Here is a 21,743-nt window from a genome sequence, read left to right as displayed (position 1 = left end):
CAAGTGTAGAAATTGGTCACCCAGTGTCTCACTCTGTATAGATAATGCTAAAACTATATTTTGTGCAGTCATATCTCTGCCATAGATAGATAGATCTGTCATTTCATATCCATCAAATAGGTATGTGCTTGACATCAAATGACAGACAGATGTTCCACATCTCAAATTAAGCTGAAGGATTTTAGCTTCTTTCTACATTGTTGATTTTTAAAATTCTCATTTTAGAATTTTAACCATGAACCAAATAAATCCCTGCAGATAGGGCAGAAGCAAGATAGACAGACAGAGATCAGACTCAGAAACAGAAAGAAAATACGACAAAACCTAGTTCAATGGGAACCAATTAGCGCTCATTCTCTGAATTTCTACAAACACGATTAAAATCGCTGCTTTGTGTTGGGACGGCTTCCTTTAGTTCTCTGTCATACAGGATAAAAATACACTCATTTGGGATTTGCATACAAATTGAAACTATTTACTGTCATTGAGTAAATGGTGTAAAGCCATCCCAAATTTATCAGATTATTGGAAAACAGACATGCAAATGATACAAATTAGAAATGTGAGTAGCACATCCAACGAATTCCAGTTAAAAGGGTGACAATCGGTCTCCAAAATGAACAGCCATAGTCTTTGTTTAGAACTCCTCTCTTGCCATACACTGCACACTTCAGTTGCTGTAATGTTATTTGCATTTTACTCAGAGATCACAGAAGATGGGATACCCCAATAAATCAACCACTTTGCCCAGTTTTTTCTCTTTCACTATTTCAGTCTCTTTACTCGTTTTAAACTGAAACTCTTTTGCCAGGCTTTTAACCAGAACTCAGAAATGTGAGCTTCTCAACACTGGTTACCAGTAAGTTTTAGATTTGATTTTAAGACTTTACTGATTGCTTTTAAAGCACTCAACGGTCTTGGTCCTGTGCATACCGCTGACCTTACCAACTCCTTATTGCTCCACACACTGCGATCGTCTGGTAAAGGCCTTTTAGGTGTCCCTGGTTTACGACTGAAGACATAAGGGGGCAAAGCGTTCTCAGTTCGGGCTCCAGGTCTCTGGAACAACTTGCCTGAGGATATCAGGTCAGCTACATTGGTGTCCTGTTTTAAATCTCCTCTCCATAAAACGTATTTTTATTTGAGAGCTTTTCTTGATTTGTTTGATTGATTTGTTGATTTGTTTTTAAAGTTGCTATATGAGTAAAGCTTATTATTATTATTATTATTATTTAGTTTTTATTGTTTGTATTGTTTTTTGGAGGGGGTGCTGTGATTTGGCTGTCAGACTGGTTGTATTTCACCATTAAGTCAAACAACACTGCAAAGCAGCTACTCCAAACAATAACGTTTCAATTTTACGGGTTAGGGTTAGGGTTAGGACAGGTAATTTTGAAAAAAATATACATAAAACATAATAACATCACACTTAGACAAAGTAATTTCGAATAGATGAGACAGTCTCAAAACAGAAGTGTTACCTTCAAATCTGTGTTGGCCTGCTTTGCATGAAATCTAGCCCCGGTTTGGGGTATTGTGATTCAAGGTTTCTGTCGCCATACTTATAGCAGATAGGTTAGATAAACCTTTAAAGCACATTTGTGCGATCTGAAGATGGTTTTAATTGCAGCTGGATGAACACACTCATAAGAAACAGATGACTATTGAAGAGAAGCTGTTTTTTTTTTTTTAATGCACCACAGTTTCTTTGTGTAGAATTTATACTTCAAACATTCAGACCTCTCATTTGCCTCATCCTAAAATATCCATATTATATTAGTATTAATTCCATTAACGCTGTAAAATGACGCTAATCCTTTGAAAATAGAACTTCAAAATGTGTGTCAGTGTTTTAGAACAAACACAACCACAAATGAAGTCCTTTTCTGGACAATGGACAGAAACATAATCCCCCTTGATGATTACAGAGAAGAGCCAAAGACAAACGTCATCTTACCATTCAAAATCATGAGCTCTGCAAATACAGGACTCAGCTGAGAGGATTCTGGAATAATCTTTTCCCAACATGCAGTAGTTTCCAGGCCTGCGCTTCATATAAATCTGTTTTTGTCCCATCACGCATGGCTCACCCTGTGGTTACAAGAACAATAGTTCCCATCAGCAATATTTTTTGGATGGCACTCTCACGCAATCAGTTTGACACACATGCTTTCTACCTGGTTGTGCAGGATCCAGGTCTGATAGTCTTCCTCTGTGCATTTCTTGCTGAATATGGACTTGTAGTCTATCTTGATGAGCTGCCATTCAGAACGGTGACTGAAGTGTCCAAAGAAACTACAGAGGTAAAGAGGAAACTTTAAATAACACAATTGCTTGAATTCATGAACAACAGTTCGAAAATAATTCACCAAAAAAAAAAAAAAAAAAAAAAAAAAGGCGAGGTAAATGAAAAATTGTTATTTTTTTACAAATAACTTTAACCCTTTCTATTTATTTATGGAATGGGCTGCTGAGCTCTGGCAACAAAATTAATACAAGACAAATAAGAACATAAAGGAGTGAAAACTAGCTGGACATCAAGAAAGAATAGGATGGTGAAAATGAAATGACGAGCTGATGTGTTTGTCATTGCACAGGCATCCTGTATGAGCAGGCTGACAAATATATACTTGAACCATTACCTTCAATTTATCCTCCAATAATCAAGGAAAGTCCAATTTATCCGATTGTATGTGACCCATATAGATATAAAATTGTACGTGTCATTGTACGTAAACTTGTATCAGAAACATGCATATAAGATAAGAGAAGCCTTTATCAGTCCTTCAGTTTAGGTAGAAAAAAAAGGAAAAAACAAACGTGATTAACAAATATGTAGAAGAAATGGGCAAATTGAATTGCCCAATTCAACTGTGTTATTGGATCACATGTTGTGCCATAATGACATTTTTTTATTTATGTACACATACAAATATGTAATATCTGATCAGATATATGATATATCTGTTCTTTAAATAACATATAATATATAACCCACAAGGCCATATGTCAATACATTTTTGTTTATTTGGCCGTACTATTAATGAACTCACGTTTCATTCTCAAACCATCCAAAGATCACATTCACATCACATCAAATTCAAGATTTAATAACGTGGAACTACTCTCTCAAGGCTTTTTAATCCAAATGAACACACAAAAGAACTGTTGAGATTATTTCAGAGCTGGGAGTGTTACACCTTCCTGTGATCAACCCAAATATTAAACTATGCCTGACTAACAGCCTATTAGCCGCCTGTCAGAAAAGTTTATCAAGAATTAATATTACAGAACTTTGCAGATATCTTCTAAAAGTTATTTTATACAAATAGCCTTTTCTGAATCGCAGCCAAAAAGGTCACCTTCCACTCAGTCAATAACATTCCGTGCAAGGACAATTTCAGAGCACCTTTTAACACGTCATGTGTGACTTTTTGAATTTTTCTGGACTCACGTCATGATTTGGTTCTCAGCCCCAGCTTCCACCAAGACTCCATCCACAAATAGCGGCACAGAGGAGAAGCTGTGTTGGTTCCACTGTCTCCCCTCATCAAAGCTGACCCTGTGTGTGTGTCAGAACACATTCTCATCATTAATCCAGCAATAGCAATGGCACAGAAGCAGACACTCTGTATCAGGGCCTGGTCATAATGGAGGATTTAGGTAGAGATCAAAATGACTGCCTTGTCTCAAAAAAACGAGTCTCTGAGTCTCTATGCAATTAGCTACTGTAGCTTTGGGTAAATATCAAAAGTCAGAGCATTAAATGGGATGCTTAAAAGACAGTCAGTTTGGTTATCACAAACATTTTAGAGTAGTTCATGTTCTGGTGCCAAAAAGTAAAACAAAAAAAACAAAGAAGTCTCAGGTCGGCGGTGCTTTCTTCATTGAGGCTTAGTCTCTGTTCTGACAGCTTAACATTGGTGCTGATGTGAGAACAACTAGGAGTACCTGAATGTGACATGGGTTGAAACGCTGCTGAGGCCTGTGCTTGGAAGAAGGAATAAGCCTCTAAACCCCCCACAGGGTTCATTTAGCTAAATGCATTTGCAACAGAGAGAGTGCTGATGTGAACCTATTACAAGATTCAGGTAGGGGAAGAAGTGTTTAAGCCTGTGAAGGAACAGGCTTCCTTCTATCTGTCATTTCTTTTTTACTTTTCCTGTGCCACCATTCTTAAACTGGTTATGAGACAAAAACTCAGCAGGCTTCACTTCACTGGCTCTAAAACTAATTTCAAAATTGCTGCAGAAGTGACTGGAGAACAGATCTGGTCTCACTTGGATTACGCTACACTGAGGCAAGGCATAGGCAAACATTTTGACAGGAGGAAAACAATCTTTTGAGAAAAAAAAAAAAAAAAAAAAAAAAGCGCAAAAGAGGAGAAGTGGTGGCTCAGGATACCGGTTGTTAATGATTGGATTGATTGTCTATGTTTCACAGTGCATCACTAAATGGATTTGGTGTCAAATATACAGTGTCCATACAGTCTCTTTACAATTTAAAAAAAAAAAAAAGAAGAAAGTAATTACAAAGGCAATTCATCACTCCACTGGACTTCTTTCTGTGGGGTTATGTTAAATATTGTGTATCAAACAAAGATACGTGACATCAGTGACCTAAAGCAAAAGATCACTGATGCCAATGTTGCGACTGTTGATGAGGCTACGCTGCAGCAAACATGGCAAGAAATCAAGTACCGTCTTCACGTGCTCCGTGCAACTAATGGTGCCTGCGTAGAGGTGTATTATATGAGGCAAAAAAACTTAAATATCTACTCATCTTTTTGGAATAATTTGCACATATGTGTCTGTTCATTTGCTTTTGCTTTTGTAATAAAAATTTTAAGTTGTGAAGAGACTTTATGGACACCCTGTACAAAATAACAGATTTTTTTTTTTTATTATTATTATTATTATTATTGTTATTATTATTTCAAGTACTGAATGAGGTGGTGTTCAGGAAATTGAAGAGCCAATTCAAGACAGCAAAGGTTTTCCAAGTAAACATACCACAAGTGTCTGGTTGGCATAGATGGCTGTTTTACAGCGACAAGGGCACCTCCTTTATCTAAAAACCACACGTTGTGCTCCTCTTGAAAAATCTGAAGAGACATACGCAGAAATTTGTCAAGATGCAACAGAAAAACTTTGCTATGACAAAAAGTTATCTTAATATGGCAAGAAATTCTTATTTCTAAAAGGCTTACTAAACCACAGCAATAATAACTCAGCAATCATACATCACATTTAGAAATTCTATAAACACGCTTTAAACACAGGGCATGTAATCAATCACACAGAACTGTTTGCCTTATCTAAGAGTTGATGTATGTGACCTTTGCGCTCCACATTTTTAGAAAACATAAATCCAAAAATACAACAGGGCTGTTTTTTCCCCAACAACTTGTATAAGACGCCTGCTGCCATGACACAGATGAACTTGCTACTTGAAGCTGACTGTTGTCTGACTTGACTCTGGTTGTTTTTACTCCAAACCTTTGAGTTGACTCTCAAACTTTCCCACAAGTCCAAGTCAATTTTTGAAATCAGATTTCTTACCAGCGTTTCTTTTTATATGAAATAACCTCATTTGCACCTACCAACCCGTGTTTGTCTACATTTAGATCCAGAAATCCTAAACTGAGAGAAATTGTTCTTCAAAGTCTATGAAATATGGACATTCTAATCAACAAACATTAAAAATTATTCACATGTTTTCAGTGCTTGGCACACCCTGGACATGTGGCCTACAGTTCTATCCAAATAGTAGGAGGAGAGCGGATTACAGCCCATTGATCTCTCTCTCTCTCTCTATATATATATATATATATCTACTGTATATAGATAGATATAGATAAATATATAGATATATATATAGAGAGAGTGTGTGTGTGTGTGTGGTGTTCAAATTTCCACATTCCAACATTAAAGGCACTTTCCTGACCGTTCAAAGAGATAACATTCATTGGGTAGATATCGATGATAAAATGTGTTTGAAACATTACATTTATAAAAATCACCAGATGTGACATTCTGTTAAAAAACAGTGCCGATTAATAAATCTGCTGTCATCAGTAAGGACAGGCTCTTTCACCACGCGCATTTTAATAGAAAATCACAGCTGTGATATGCCAAAATGTCACAGTGACAACGTAAATTCACAAAAAAAGAAGGTGCATGAATTCCTTTACAAAGACACCTTAATTCGGTATACATTTGGAAATCCAATCATTTCACACTGTTGTGCGAGTCTGTCAGTTGGCTGGATCTGAATGTGGGCCTTGGTGTGAAGCTCACCTGCCTCCAGCTGTTGCCAGCGTCAGATGATATGAACATGCCAACATTGTTGTAAGACAGCTCAGCTCCAATATTTCCTGCCATGGAAAAGCAAACAGAATATGTGACACCAAACACAGTGAGATCACGCGGATGAAGGGCCATATGTGTTTTGTAGGCATGCTGCCTGTCATGCCACGTCTTTTTTTATATACTGGCATGATTCCCAGATCGCCTGCCTCCAAACATGAAGAATACAAAGGAGACCCTGGATTAATTACTATACATGACTGCATTTTTCACGCATCACACTGTACTCTGGCAGTTTTCAGTGCTATGAAACAAACCTCCAAATCCTTCTTCCTGCAAGTCTATAGCAAGTGAACCAGCTTTCTGTCAATCTGCTCAACTATCTTGGCTAACTAAATAAGCGTGTGCTTGAGCTTGATGATGTTTGTCATGTTGGTGAGTTCATCTCTGTACCAGCTGACGTCTATAAAGACACAGTGGGCAAAGTAAGTCGCGTTGCCAAATCAAGGGCTTGGCCAGCACTACACACACACACACACACACACACACACACGTACACATATATACAAAATACACACTGTGCAAGCATGGCAGCAGAGATGTACGTTTGTTCAGCTTTCTCATACAACAAAGATAAAACAGACAGATCCAAAGACAAACATACACGCATGCAAGAACATTCTCACACACACACACACACACACACACACACACACACACACACGCACGCCAAAGGCAGACTTTTTCCCTCTGCTCACAAGGCCACTCCTGCAAACACATCTATTTTGCATGTAGAAATTTTTCTTCATCTCAGCTCTTTCAAACACTCTTGGATGCACACAGACACTACACAATTCAAACTGACACCTATTTCACACACTCTCTCACACACACACACACACACACAATTGGCTGAGTGACTTGTCATCAAGACACGTCGACTTGTGATCCAGAACTTGTTTGGTAGTTGACTGGGAGCATCACATCACTTAAATGACTTCACTTGAAATGTAATATTTCATGTGGAGGTCAGAACTTGAAGCTGGAGGATGTTTTTTTCTAAAGAAACCTTTATTATACTGTTTCTATGGTAGGTACAGATGTTTTTATATACTATTTACCGATAGCTATCAAACTATGTACGATATACAATTTAACGCAGCATAACTGTTGGTCTTTTATCTCACCTGTAGCGACTATGATTCCTGGCGCAGAGCTCTTGGTGGTGATTGCTCCTGACAAGTAAGGGTTCTCTGACATTTGCAATTGCAGATGAAGTGAACAGAAGGGCTGGAAAAGAGGAATAAACTGAGTGTTGAGTTGTAGAAAAGAAATGTGGATGTTGAAATATATTCATCAAGAAAGATACAAATATTTTTGCAGGAATGAACATGAACAACATGAGATGTTCATGCCCCCACTGAGGAGTTGAATCTGAATCTGAAAGTCTGCATCTGAAGACCTAATGTGTCACTGTATTGTGACTCAGTTGCTACAGCAATAGATCCTTCATGACCCAATGTATTCTGAATGAACATAATATGGTACCAAACAACGCAGACAGATATTACTTTCAAATATTAGTACCAGGAGTCAGATGTGATGAACAGGTAGTCGTATAAATATTGAAACCAGGGTCTTAAAATGTTGATCCTTGTAGAAAAAAGGATAACATATTTCTTGTCATTGTAGCTGCCCAGCATGATTTGAAAATGGATGGGTTGTTGTCAAAATATGATATAAACTGGTTGCATTCCTGTTATCGTGGATCAGCTTTTTAAATTAATAATTTTACTTTATTCCTTTAGAGAAAAAGGCGACAGGGCAGCATGGTGGCATTGTGGTTAGCGCTGTTGCCTCACAGCAACAAGGTTATGGGTTCGATTCTCTGGCCAGGGGCTTTTCTGTGTGGAGTTTGCATGTTGTCCCTCTGTGTGTGTGTGTGTTTCCTCCCACCGTCCAAAGACATCAGGTTTAGGTTAATTGGTGACTCTAAATTGTCCGTAGGTCTGAGTGTGAGTGGTTGTGTGTCTCTTGTCTGTCTGTGTGTGTTGGACTGGTGACCCGTGCAGGGTGCGGCCCCGCCCTCAATGTGAGCTGGAACCGGGAAACAGATAAACAGTAGAAGATGAATAAATGAATTAAGCGGGGTCAGACCAAAACTGCTGCGAAAAGCAAGCACATCAAAAACAACAAACAATAAACAAATTTACCCCCCCAAACAGCGTCTTCAAAAGTTTTGCTGATTGTATTGAATCTGACATTTGTACAAAGAGCTGTGAAATTTGCATTAATGTATGAAGCAAAGTCTCCAGGGTATGCACACAACAGAAGACAATTACATTTGTTCACAGACCCAAAAAAAAAAAAAAAAAAAAAAGTGTCTGCTTTCATCTGTGGCAGACAGCATGTCACTGGTGTAAGGACATCGAGGGCAGTGGGACAGAACAAGGTAATCAAAAGGAATCTATACCAGTAATTAAAATGTCACATGAAAGCATAATAACAGGGAACCTGTAAGGCGCAGCACATGCCCCCAGAATCACCTCTTAAACAGCATGCAGTCCTCCTAATGTCTCCAGTGTAATTCCTCCTAGCAGTTGGCCTGTTAGTTTTAGTTGCAGGGAGGCTGTCTAATGAGGATGCATGCACCATCAACATATGCAGTAAATCTGGGTGTGCCGCGTGTCATCCTCTTGCATTTCCTTATGCAAATCATTATAAAAAATAAATAAAAATAAAAAGGCTGTTTTTACCACCTTATGAACAAAACTCAAGTATTATAGTTTACCTTTTGCTTCTTGTCAACTTGCCGAGCATAACGCATCAGTGGAAAGGATAAGAAAATAAACGTCTTAAACGTCAGTACATTTTTAGTTCATGGATTTTGTTTCTAAAGCAGATCCTCTTCAATTTTCCAGCAAACATTAAGTGATAGTCTGGGTTATTTGACATGGGTTTGTTTGAGTTGCGAATAGTCAGTGTACTACCTGCAGTTGATTCAGACAGGTGGTTTATTTAGAGGGACGGAGTTTTGTATTGTTATGCAAAGCACAAGGAAGGGAAAAAAAAAAATCTGTTTTGGACTTTTTGCTGCCAAAAAAAATTAAGTTTGGAAAGTGCTGCTCCAACAGAAGAAGCTAAATTATTTCTATCTGCATCTTTTAAAAGTGCCAATGACTTCTTTTTTTTGCCCCACTGGCACATCAACAGCCACACATCACTCAACTTCTGTGCCAGCGCTTCAGGCTGCTTTTCTAAACTGTCAACAGAGCAATACGATAAATCCAGGTAGGGAAATTTAGAACTATACTTAACAACAGCAATGAGTCCACATTGCTCCAGTAATAGCCCTCAATAGGCACCATGTCATTTTGTGATTATAAAGGGCGGCTTACGATTATGAACGCACAAAATTGTGAGTATCACAATTCATGAGTAATTCAACTACTAAACACTCCAGTCAGCACTGGGGGTAGTATCCAGGCAATGACTCACAATATTTTAAGTGGTTATGTCTTAACATGTATATATTTACTTGCATTCATTTGTGGTCCATTTACCACCCCCTGCACATAGTAATTTATTATTTATCTCCTACCATAGTGATAAAAGATGAAACGATAAAAGTGCTTTATGGTCATTGCATATTAAAATAAAAAAAAAACAAAATTGCTTCTATCTTGTTTTCAGGCACACACATGCTCACGCATACATTCATTCATTCATCTTCTACCACTTATAAGTTTCCAGGTTGCGGGGGGGTTGCTGGAGCCAATCCCAACTCACACTGGGTGAGAGCGGGCTACACCCTGGACAGGTCAGCAGTCCATCACAGGGCCAACACACAGAGACAGACAGAGACCGACAACCACTCACACTCACACTCACACTCAGACCTACGGACACTTTAGAGTCACCAGTTAACTCAAAAATGATTTTTTTGGACGGTGGGAGGAAACCCACACAGGTAGGGGGAGAACATGCAAAACTCCAAACAGAGAGGCCCCATTTGCTCCAATCAATTCTACAATGACAATTATTACTAAATTCTGTTATTGTTTTAAATCACATAGCTTCACTTGGCAATTTTTAAATCCATCAAAATTATGCAGTATCTCACCAGTATACAGTGAATGTCATTTCCATCCAGGTCAGCGGCAGGAGCCTGCAGGAGCCTCCAGTCCCGGCCCTTGTTGTAGGTGATGTAGGTTTTCACCTGGTTGTCTTGCCTCTTGTTGGCAATTAGTATGCCTTTAATTCCTGCAACCTGGACATTGACACATAACAGAGTGAATCTAATCCCCATTCTCAAATCAGAAGGAGTACTGCTGTGTCATTTCTAACTTGAGCAGGATGCATTTTCCTACAGTGTTGTGTTGTATTTGGAACTCGAGGTCATGGATAGAACCAGCTCATACCAGGCAGAACGGCTCACAAGTACTCAGCATCCACAGTCATTTCCCAATTTGGCCCTTACGATGAAAATCAAGTGTTAACATGTCCACATCATGCTCTTTTTTTTATATAATACAAAATATGCTGTGGCATAGTTACATATTTTCACCTTTCACCAACTGTACTGAACCAATGGGAGAATCTAGACAAGTGAACATGGATTCATATATAAGATAAACAAGGAACTAACCCTATAAACTTCCTGGCACAAACGGTAACGGACAGGCAACATGACCAATGCTATGCTGACTGTTTTCTACACACCAACTGTGGTTGAATCAAAATCCGCCACAACATTTTCTCCCCTAATCACTATTCAGCATAAACCTAATTTTATGGGTTAGGGTAGCGGAAGTATCATCTGTGCAGATGATGCTACTGCCCTAGGTTATATTTTCACTTTTTATGTGGGAAAAACATATTTGAAAAAAGAAATATTTATGATAGCAGAGTATTTCTGAAAACATGTATGGGAACGCTACACCTAGAGCTTAAGTAGCTCCTTCTTGAGTAAATCAGCATCTGTATTTAGTCTCCACTACAACCTGCCATGGCACACGAACACATTCACTGTGGCAGGCAAAAGCATTACCTCTAATCAATTCAAATTTATTTATACAGCACCATATCGTGACAAAGTTACCCAAAGGGTAATATAGTATTTCTAAACAGAACTCTTTGTGGAATTATTTAAAGCGACCCAACGAATCCCACCATGGGCAACAGTGGCAGGAATAACTTCTTTTAAGAGGCAGAAAGCTCAGGGATCAGGGTGGGTGGCTGGTTGGACTGAGAGAAGGAGGGATGGAAAGTGTTTGAAATAAAACTCAGATGCACATTCCAATCAGAGAGCAACTTTGGCAGGTGAAAAATGAAGCCAACGTGAAGTGCCAAAAACTAAAGTTCCACCTATATCTGAGACTGGCTCTAAAAGTGGGCTACTTTCCATCGACCCCCCCTTCTCCCCGCTAATAGGGCCAAATTTAAATGAGAAAATCAGAGGCTACATCCATTGTATTTACAGTCTATGGTCCCCAAGTGACTGACAAAGGAAGAAAAGTCATTAAAGATCAGTTATAAATGATGACAGCGGTGATTAATCAGCCAAACTGAATTACTGATCAATCTCTGGGACACACAGACATCAAGTTAGTGTCAAATGCAGACCAGGAGAATTGTGGAATATATCTTGCACAGTTGTGAGGCTACCATGGTGGCAGAATATATCACCTGACATATAAACTTTAAAACAGGCTCGATGCTTGTTCCTGCTACAGGAGGCATCTCCATGAGCACATTTTCTCGTAATGACACACAGAGATAGACAAGGGACTGACAAGGTGAATACAATACTAGCCAATAAAACTGGCAATGATATCCATACATGCAATCCAGACATTGCAAAATTATTAGAAGTTGAGAAGTGACACCTTATCTCCACTCATAATCCAACTGATCTCTTCAAAATACTCACCAAAACACGAGGCCACTTCGAAAAGAAAAGAAAAGAAAAGGAAAAAAAAAAAAGACTTTTAGAGTCCTCCCTGCAAGTTGTCTATCAGGGATTAGGCACATCCTCCAACAAAACCAAAACACGCTATGCAATGGAGAGGACAGTCTCTGCAAGCGGTACCCACAGTGAGGGGCCGCAGTTGAATGTCTGTCCGTCCCTGAAGGGGCATGTCTGTACAAGTGGCACTAATAGGCAGCATATTTGACATTGTCATAGAAACACGGCACTCAGAATGGATGGAACTAACAAGAGTCCTGCCATTTCTATCCAGCCTGACCTGTCAATCACTGCAGTAATTATTCACTGTCCATAACTCTGCATTGTGTATGGTCATACAACCACACACCTGCACGCACACAAAGAGAACCACTTGTCATCACTAGCATATATTTTTCTCTATCCATCACTCACTTTGCAGACACTCCATTTTCTTTAAGTCAATGATACGGATAGAGATCTCTATTTTATAGAACTGAATGTTCTTTGCTATACATCAAGTTTTAGCAGCCCAAAGTGAGACGTAAATGTCTAACTGAAATGTGAGTTGAAACGAGAGCTTGAAACTGAAATGAGACGCAAGGATTTCCATAATGTTGGGACATAAAAAAAAAATAAAAAAAAAAGAAACCTGAACTCAACTCAACATGAACTTGGCACCCAAATTTGCAGGAATTTTCTCACATATTAATCTGAAACCTACTATATTTTTGTGCGTCACCCAGAAAAGTCAACAAGCAACATCTGAAGAGAGGCGCAATGCCTCAGAGCCTCTGTTCTGATTTACTAACTGACCAAGAAGGAAACAGTAAAATATGGGACCCTTAATAATCCCTGCTGCCATAACTGCAGTAATAACTCTGACCATGATGTACGAGAGGTGAACAGTGAATAGAATTTTTTCACACGGCTCCTTTCCACGCAGATGACACAGGCCTAACCTGTAAACCTTTGTAATATGTGCTGATATAGTTGTCAGCACTGGACTCTGTTGGCATGGACTAGTTGTCATGCAACAGGGAATTTTTAAATAAAACATGAGAAAGCTGATTTAAATTTGTCAGCATTTACAGCAAACGTCTTTGTGTCTTTTTGGACAAATCCAAATGTAAACTGCATGCCTATATGTAGGAAAAAAAAAAATTAAACGAAAATGCATTCTACAATGTCAATGCTAATTCAATTTACTGTATATTTGAAGCCACACTACCAAAACAAATCCCCTTTTTACAATAAATCTGGGATTATTTCTATTACCAGTTTTCGATATATTCGATTTAGTTTTGTATTTCTTGGTTTCATCTTTACACAGGTGTGCAGGATTAGACTAATTAGTAGACTAATACGCTCAACTGACAACAATTGCTCTGATTTTTAAATGAGAAGGGAAAGAGATGGTTTTCCACCGTAAAGTTAAAACAAGAAGGGATAAATGTCAGAAAGCCACGTGCCAAACTAGCTCTTCAACCAAAAAGGAGTTTAATGGTTGATGTAGAGCGCTGGTATCAACAGAATTTTAGTTTGCAAAACAAAGGCTTGTGATTGCAGAAATTGCCCTTATCCAATGTGATTGAGAATTCAATAAATTATCTAATTTAGAAGATAATAATCCAATTTTCTGATATGAAATGCCATTATCATTTTAGGAGGGAGAATGTAAAGAGAAAAAAGAGCCTTCTGGGATTCGTGTCTTCTAAGCGAAAGATTAAAACAACTTTCACATACTTTGGTCATTCCCCTCTGGTCCGACCAGAGCTGTGTCCGTTCTTTGGGAAATTCGGGCCCGCGAAGCGCCGTTTATTCAGGTTTTACAGCAATGAATGGGATCTATTCTGCTGCATATCATCTGATGCGCACTGGGTGTGATCTGTCAGAGACAGCAGCGTGTCATCTGGCTCTTGTTTAGGTTCAGATTAAAAACAGAGCTGTGACAAATACAACTGCGATGCCTTGTGATCTCATGATGTGTGTGAAAATTCCTGAACTACTGCTGCAAGGGAAAAGCGGCTGCGCACATTCACCACATTCTCTGCAAGAGAAGTAATGGTATTGTTAATTACCACAACACTGGCCAATATCTCACTTCCTTCACTCTCTCAGTCACATCTGCCAGTGCAGGAATGATAAACTGGGTTCACCAGGGAGTAGAGGAGGGGGGAATTCTTCTTCCCTGCTGAATGCTAATCCAAACATATGCGATAGCTAGCCAGGAAGCTACCAAGGTCATCACTATATTTATGTTAACCATAAATCAGATGACGACATTAAAGGGGTAAGTAGTAGTGTCACGGAGAATAATCAGTTAGCAGTCCCTTTCAGCACTAGAAAGCATTTAGTGTCTTCTATTACATTATTTCTAAGTTCAGGACACGCAGCTTCACCGGTTCGTTTCTCATTAAGCTCAACCAACACACCGTTGAGCCAAAAGACCAAGTCAGTGATATCTGGCTACCTGCTGGACATTTCTTCAGAGAATACAAAGCAGCATTCAAAAAATAGAAAGCAGAGCTAAAAATGCATTCCTCATTAAATTTACATAGCCTATATTGTTGTTGATCAAGTTTTCCCCTTAATGGTCTTCTTTTACTAAATTTACTTTAAGAATATTGGTTTAAACGCAGATTTGGTGGCTCAGAGGTAGCAACCCATTGAGTTGTGAGGCAGGACTCCTTGCTCAAAAGATGAAGATGTGGCTGAAATTTAGAACAACAACGACAACAAAAATCTGCAGCAGCAGTTGCTGTGTGACTTTTATCGATTGTCAGGAGCAGTGATATCCCCCTCCACAGACACTGCGTTTCATTCAAAAAGAAAATGAAAATATAAATAAATTGTGCAGTCTTCCCTGGTTTGTGTTTTGAGCCAGGATGTGTACTTTACTTTACGTCTGATCATCACAAACAGTGAGAAAATAATAGTAAGTAGTAAGTTGCCAGATTCAATCAATGAAAACCTACCTTTATATATATATATATATATGGGAAGGTTTATATCCCTGCAGGATGACTAAAATCATCTTATTCCTACCTCATACAGGTCTAGCATTTGGTTCCCCCCGATGCCCCTAGTGGTCTTAACATTTTCCATTGCCAAGGTGAAGTAGATTCCTTTGGTGTCAGATAGATAGAGGTTATAGGTGTCGTTCTGGTTCCACTCCTGCACAGCTGCAAATACCTGCTTCTCATCAGTGCTGACAATGTGTAAATCCTATCAGAGAGCAGGGAGAGATTAAGAGGAGTTATGACTCGGGGTTGGGGAGGTGACAGATTAGTACATGCTGACCCTGGGAGACTGGTCATGGGTTCAATACTGCAGCGTGAATATAAATAGTTGATAAAATATGGTACAGTAAGGAATAGCGCACTCCGGGGTGGACTTTGAGTTTAGTTCTACTACGAATGACATACTAAGAATGACAGTAGGGACAGTAGTTGAGCATTTTAGGAAAAACCAACCATCCAATTCAAAAACTCAGAGGAATTTTGAATAGTAAATGAACTTAGATGATAATAAACAGAATTATTAAGCAAGTAAGAGTGAGATGCTTCAATAAAGTCAAACTACATAGTAAAGTAAAGCTGACACTTACCTTTGGCAGGGAGTATTTTGGCAATTTTATTTGTATAAATGAGTCTCTCTTGTAGGACACATAATAGGTGGCTCGACCTGATGTAGGAACCTGCGACACATAAGTACAGTTCATATATAGAATTTTAGTTAGTTTTTAGCAGCATATGATTTTCACAAACTGCCCACGCACTGCTGCGATGAAAAAAAAAAAAAAAAAAAACGCAGACGACACCTTGTATCAACACCTCCGATATGATCTCATCACTGACACAACATTTGATACTGTACAATCAGTTAAATCAGTGAGTGGACGTGCACTTCAACCTCGCTATCTCTCTTTCACATTCTAATTAGCTGCTGATATATACACAGCATTTCTTTTCTTTCTCTCGCTTTTTTTTTTTTTTTTCGGGGGGGGGGGGGGGGTCATTTATAGTGATCTCCTGGCTTGCAGTCAGAGGATGTCACCCTCCCCAGGTTTCAATGCACTTGGTGGTTTCAAAGTGGACTTTGGTAAATATCTTGTAGGACAATCAATAGTCCCATTATTCTTTGTCAAGAGAAATCTTTAAATTGCCTACTTGAGCCTCATCTGCTGTCCAGGAAAAAAAGTCTTCCTTAATGATCTAGACCCTTAGCAAACACTCCAAGACGTTAGTTGTTAGCTTATGCAGCAAGAAAACGAAGGGATGGTGGGTGTTGGAGATTTGTCATTACCCTTAAGGCAATGGAAATCAAGCACTTGATACACATACACGCATCCAAACAGACAGAGGAACGTGAGGCTGCAGGATTATAACCCACTCCTCTCCCTTATCGATAACAAAATCAAATTCATTTAAGGAAAACCTTCAAATCAAACTTGCGACTCTCCGCTGTGGAGAAGCAACATCGGTATTAATGTTGTATGACAGGAAAGATGTTTTTACTGATCTCGTAAGTGTGCTGAATGGCTTGGAAGAGAGAAAACAAGCTCTGAGAGCAGTGAGCACTGCAGAACAGTCCCTCATGCAATCGAGTAAAGAAGCAGGAGATCAATGGTGGGGTAACCAGAGGCAGTTTGAACTTTAGGAGGAATTGGTATGATTGATTTTCTTTTTCCCATCCCTTTCACGATCTTTCGTCTGTGACGCTTATGTGTTAAAATGTGGAGGTCCTTGAATTGAAGGGGAGGTTTAGGTTGAGTGCTTGTGAGTTTACTTGAAAGACTTCAGAGAGGTCAAACAGGATTGAAGGATCTTTAGAGAACAACTCTATTTCTTTGTCTAATATGCTGCTAAGGGCAGTAAGGGTTCTGGAAGAAGCGGGTTTATGAAAAATCTGTTCTCTGCCAAGAAATAGGATCAAATAATTGGAAAAACACCTTTACAAGAACGGCAAGAGAAAATTATAGTTATTATTAGCATTGCACACAGATACATTTCAAATGATAGGTGAGTGATTCAGGCACACAAAATTAGCATATGCCTCTCTCCAACTACTTTTAGGTGTGGACTGTTTTACAAATGATGGTTCCCACTTCAAGTAAATTTGAATAAAATTGATGTGGTTTTGAATTACTTTTCTCATTGACCTTTCAATGGAACAAATCTAATTAGCACAATGTCATAGTAAATAATATTCAAATTATGGAGGAATTTAAAATATAACCCTAAAATGCAACTTTGTTGCTTGGCATTCAGGACATTACCATCAGATTTAGTTTTTTTTTCTGCCAAAGAAATAATGATTAGTATGCCATGCCAAGCAGAGGCTAGGATGAATATTAAAACCAGTCCTTCCTTAATTTCAGAAAAAAAGCAACATTACTCATCTAAGATTTCTGAGCAAAATTAGTTTTACAAATTTTGTTGAAAATTGGAGTGAAGAAGTTATATATGTATATGTAATATATATGTAAATTCTATATTCTGACTGAATGCCCAAATCTCAGCTTTAAGCCACTTTTAGTTTTTTTCACATCAACTCACACTTACATTACATTAATGTTAAAACCTTTATAAATAAGCACAGGCCACTGTTTCGTTTTTTTTTTTTTTTTACCAGAAACCAACCCAAACAGCAGAGAACAAAAAGATGTGAGTCGGTTCAATTTGATGAGCACCAACATACCCACGATGGTAGCTAAAATCCATCGCATTAATGCATCATGTGCACTGCAGTATGTGGAGCTGAGCGTGCAGAACCTACCTGTATGAATATATAGTCATCTTGAACCACCAAAGAGCTGATGTCAATGTATCCAGGGAACGGGTAGTTCCTGTTACCTTCGGTGCACATCTGAGCTCTGCATGTAACATACTGCACATCTGCAAAATGAAGACATCATAAGAAAGGCGAAAGGCTTTTGACTGATATTGTTATTATTGCTGCTCACGGTGCATCCTCATACAAACGCTGTGTCAAAGCCTCATCTGTAGCCTGTGACTGCATCATTGGACTGGTGCTGTCGGTGTAAGCATTTTGCCGGCACCACCATGATGATATTATGCAAGTGATGAGCCATGCCTGGTGTTTTCCAGACATAGTGCTTGACGTTTAATTTGGCTCATCAGACTGTTATGTCATGCATTTCCTAAAAATCCTTTGAATGCCATTTGGCCAACTGGAAGCGGTGCATTTTGCTCAAACTGGCTTCCATCTGCCACTCTACCATAAAGACATGATCGATGTGGTGGTGTTAAGATGGTTACCCATCCATGACTCTTGGGGTCACCTACCTGACCGAGGCTATTCTTGCCCGGTTACTCAGTTTACCCTATGTGGTTCCACCCGGCTTGGTTTTCGTGCCAACATTAAGAGCGAAACCTGGGACCTTATTTGGACAGGTGTGCTCCCTTCTAAACTTTATCCAATCAATTCAATTTACCACAGATGGACTGCAATCAAGTTCTAGACACATCTCACAGATAATTATAAGCAATGGGGATTCACCTGACCTCAATTTGGATCCACTGCACAGGATCTGAATACATTGATAAATAAGAGATTTCAGTTGATGAGTTCAATATATTTGGACGAAAAACAAAAACAAACAAAAAAACAAAAAAAACAACTGATGTCAGGCAAATATTTAAAATTGAATGTTCAACACAAATATTTATAAATACGATGAAGGTTAGGATGGTCATATGTAAGGCTTTATTTGACCACAACCAGTCATATCTGTGGTGATAAGATTAGAAAAGCAATGATTATAACATAATACTCCGGCATCGTAGGCTGGTAACAGCTCTGAAACTGTTATGTCCACCTTTGTCACCTTGTAGGCAGTGCCATTGAGAGTTATGAGGCTGACATTAAACCAGTGAGAGGGAAGAGAAGAAAGGGCATAATAAAGAATCATGTACTTGATATATTAGTGGAGCAAGCCAGTGGCATTTCCTTGGAGACGCCTTCTCTACTTTGGGAGGAATTAATTCCTATTGAGACCTGTTCATTAGTCCTCTATGAGGATGATGTGTGTGGAGGAGACACTCACTTCCATCTGGTGTGTGTGCCTCCATGTGGACCAGATCTGACTCCTTGTCTAAGCCCGAGACGGACCTTGGAAAGAAGGGCAGACCATGGAAGAATGCATAAAAACGGCAATTAATAGAAAGGGATGTAAAGAGAGAAAAAAAGGCAAACAAATGATCAGGGAAAGATAGCTCGCAAGAGGGAATGAAAAAAAAAAAAAGAGAGAATTATCTACATCCTTCCTTTGACTAAATAAAGACGACAAAAGAACGTTTCCTCTGTATTCCACACAGTCACATCCAATGAAAAAAAAATAAATTAAATAAATAACAGTTCACACAAATACACATGCAGGGTCCTTGAGTGGTTGGTGGAGAGTCACCTCACTCTGAGTATGAATCTCTCCCAGTAAAAGCTCAGTTCTGTTTGTGGATTATACCGGGTAGATGCAACTTTTCCATTTCATATTCCTTGGAGGCTAATGAGGCCATTGTTTCAATTCCGCCAGCTGTACGTCTGTGTAGCTATTGTTAGAAGCCCATCCGGTGTTTAGATGCCCTTGCATGGGCTTTGGCAGGGAAGGACAAAGCTTGCAATGGATTTTGCGCATTATTTAGGATTACACCACAACAGCATGGAACCAGCTCTAGATTTATGCAAGTTATGGCGGCTATTGCCAACAGCAATCCCAGGCAAACCCCAGTCACCTCAGAGAGCAGGAGAGGAGCAATGAGCTGGAATGGATCGGGGCCTCAGTTTGTGATGAGTGTGCACTTTCAGATTGTGGGTACACTGCAGGGGAGAATGAGCAGCAGACGTGATTGAATAAGAAGCGACAGGAATGTCCTGGATCCATTATTAGTCACAGTTCCTTATACTGTCTGTTCGCTTTTGTTTTTGCATGGTGCAGGTTTAGAAAATCAACTACCTCATTCTCTCCTTCTACTGCAAATGCAAAAATAATATTTCAGTAGTTTTATGCAATTTGACATTTGATATGAGCAGGTAGCGTGGGAAGTGAATAAAAAGAACAACACGCCACAGACACCACATCCAGTGTGCGTTCTAAATGAGGACATTAATCTCTGCCTGATTGTATCAAGGGATGGGAAATGTGCAGCTTTAGACGCATCAACACTCTGTCACTCATCACATGCTCAGTTGTGCAGAACGCAAGTTACTTTGTTTTTTCCCATTTCTGAGTTAGCAAACTTTGGAGTACAGGAATCAAGGAGACGCATGAAAAAGATCAACTCACCAGTAGAATCTGTTTGGTGTGACATGCTCGTGGATGAGCTGCCATTTTCTTCCAAAGTCCACTGAGCTGTATAACTGCAAAAACACACAGAAACATGGAAACAACCTGATAAGAGAGACGAAGGCAAGTTTTTCACACTGAGGTTTGAGACTGTCTGATTGGTTGGAAGTTTATCTGTGGCTTTAACTAGAAGATAGTCTTACGGTGGTGAAGTGTAGGCATCATAGGCTAACAGATAAAGGCATCTCTGTCCCCCTCACCTGTTAAAAATAGCATCTATTGGGCTATAAAAAAAACAGTTACAAGAATTACATACAAAAATGTCATATGTATGATTTCAGTACGGTGACATTTGATTTGATTAGCAAATAATGTTGTATTATTCAATAGATTTTTAAACAGCTTCTTGATTAAAGGTTCCATTAGAAACTCAATTCTCAGTTTTATTTATTTTTTTGTAAAGCTGCTAGCTGCCATTTCAAAGCGCTCAGCCCAGAGAAAAATTCATGCGACACATATTCTGAAACTGTGCCTTAAAATGAACAATCAGAATTGTACTTTCTTTGTGATATCAACACAAAGCAACTTTCAGCCATTGTCTAAACTCAGTAAATCTGGACCCTGTGTCCAGCCTTGCAGGATTTCATTACTTACCTGTGAACCCAGTGGCCCAATTTTCGAAGTAATTACACTAATTACATTTGCTGGTGCGAAGAAAAATAATTCATAAAACAGGTGCAGTACTGTATTGATTGATGATGTAGAAGCAGCGCACTTGCATCTTGCTGTGTCTGCACATTGTTATGTCCTTACAGCACTGTGGCCCTAGTTGTGCTTCATGTTAATGTTCCTACTTGTTGCTTTTTATCACTGCAAATCTGACACTTAGTCTGATAAAAGGATACACATTTGTTACTTGCTGCAGATTTATTTGTCAGCACCGCAAAGGAAAATATATCTATGTCAGAAGGTGGTTCCTGTTTAAAAATAACATAAGCGGTGTTCTCGACGAGCACAGCAACGCAGCAATAATCTTCTTTTAATCTGGAGCTAGCTTGATTCCTTAGATTTCACATGCAAATGTCAAACACTCCCTTATTTCATTCTATACATTTTTCGGCACTTGAATTTAGCTGGTCGCAAACATTTGTAAACCTTTAAAAGGTGGGATGAAGTCCAA

General features: G+C 39.0%; 1 protein-coding gene across 1 annotated transcript in view; it reads right to left on the bottom strand.

Moving 5' to 3' along the window:
• Window positions 1-21,743, bottom strand: part of sorcs3a (sortilin related VPS10 domain containing receptor 3a) — a 167,217-nt gene that overhangs the window by 23,968 nt on the left and 121,506 nt on the right. The window contains exons 6-17 of the mRNA XM_029517248.1: window positions 20,564-20,637; window positions 19,328-19,392; window positions 18,037-18,155; window positions 15,866-15,955; window positions 15,304-15,483; window positions 10,432-10,578; window positions 7,496-7,598; window positions 6,300-6,376; window positions 5,013-5,104; window positions 3,455-3,562; window positions 2,178-2,295; window positions 1,958-2,091 (exon numbers count right to left, since the gene is read on the bottom strand). Of these exons, the coding sequence (XP_029373108.1) occupies window positions 1,958-2,091; window positions 2,178-2,295; window positions 3,455-3,562; window positions 5,013-5,104; window positions 6,300-6,376; window positions 7,496-7,598; window positions 10,432-10,578; window positions 15,304-15,483; window positions 15,866-15,955; window positions 18,037-18,155; window positions 19,328-19,392; window positions 20,564-20,637 (1,307 nt within the window). The remainder of the gene's footprint in view (window positions 1-1,957; window positions 2,092-2,177; window positions 2,296-3,454; window positions 3,563-5,012; window positions 5,105-6,299; window positions 6,377-7,495; window positions 7,599-10,431; window positions 10,579-15,303; window positions 15,484-15,865; window positions 15,956-18,036; window positions 18,156-19,327; window positions 19,393-20,563; window positions 20,638-21,743) is intronic.

The sequence above is a fragment of the Echeneis naucrates genome, chromosome 1 (assembly GCF_900963305.1).
Source record: "Echeneis naucrates chromosome 1, fEcheNa1.1, whole genome shotgun sequence".
Taxonomy (NCBI): Eukaryota; Metazoa; Chordata; class Actinopteri; order Carangiformes; family Echeneidae; genus Echeneis; species Echeneis naucrates.
This window is presented reverse-complemented; position numbering and strand designations above follow the sequence as displayed.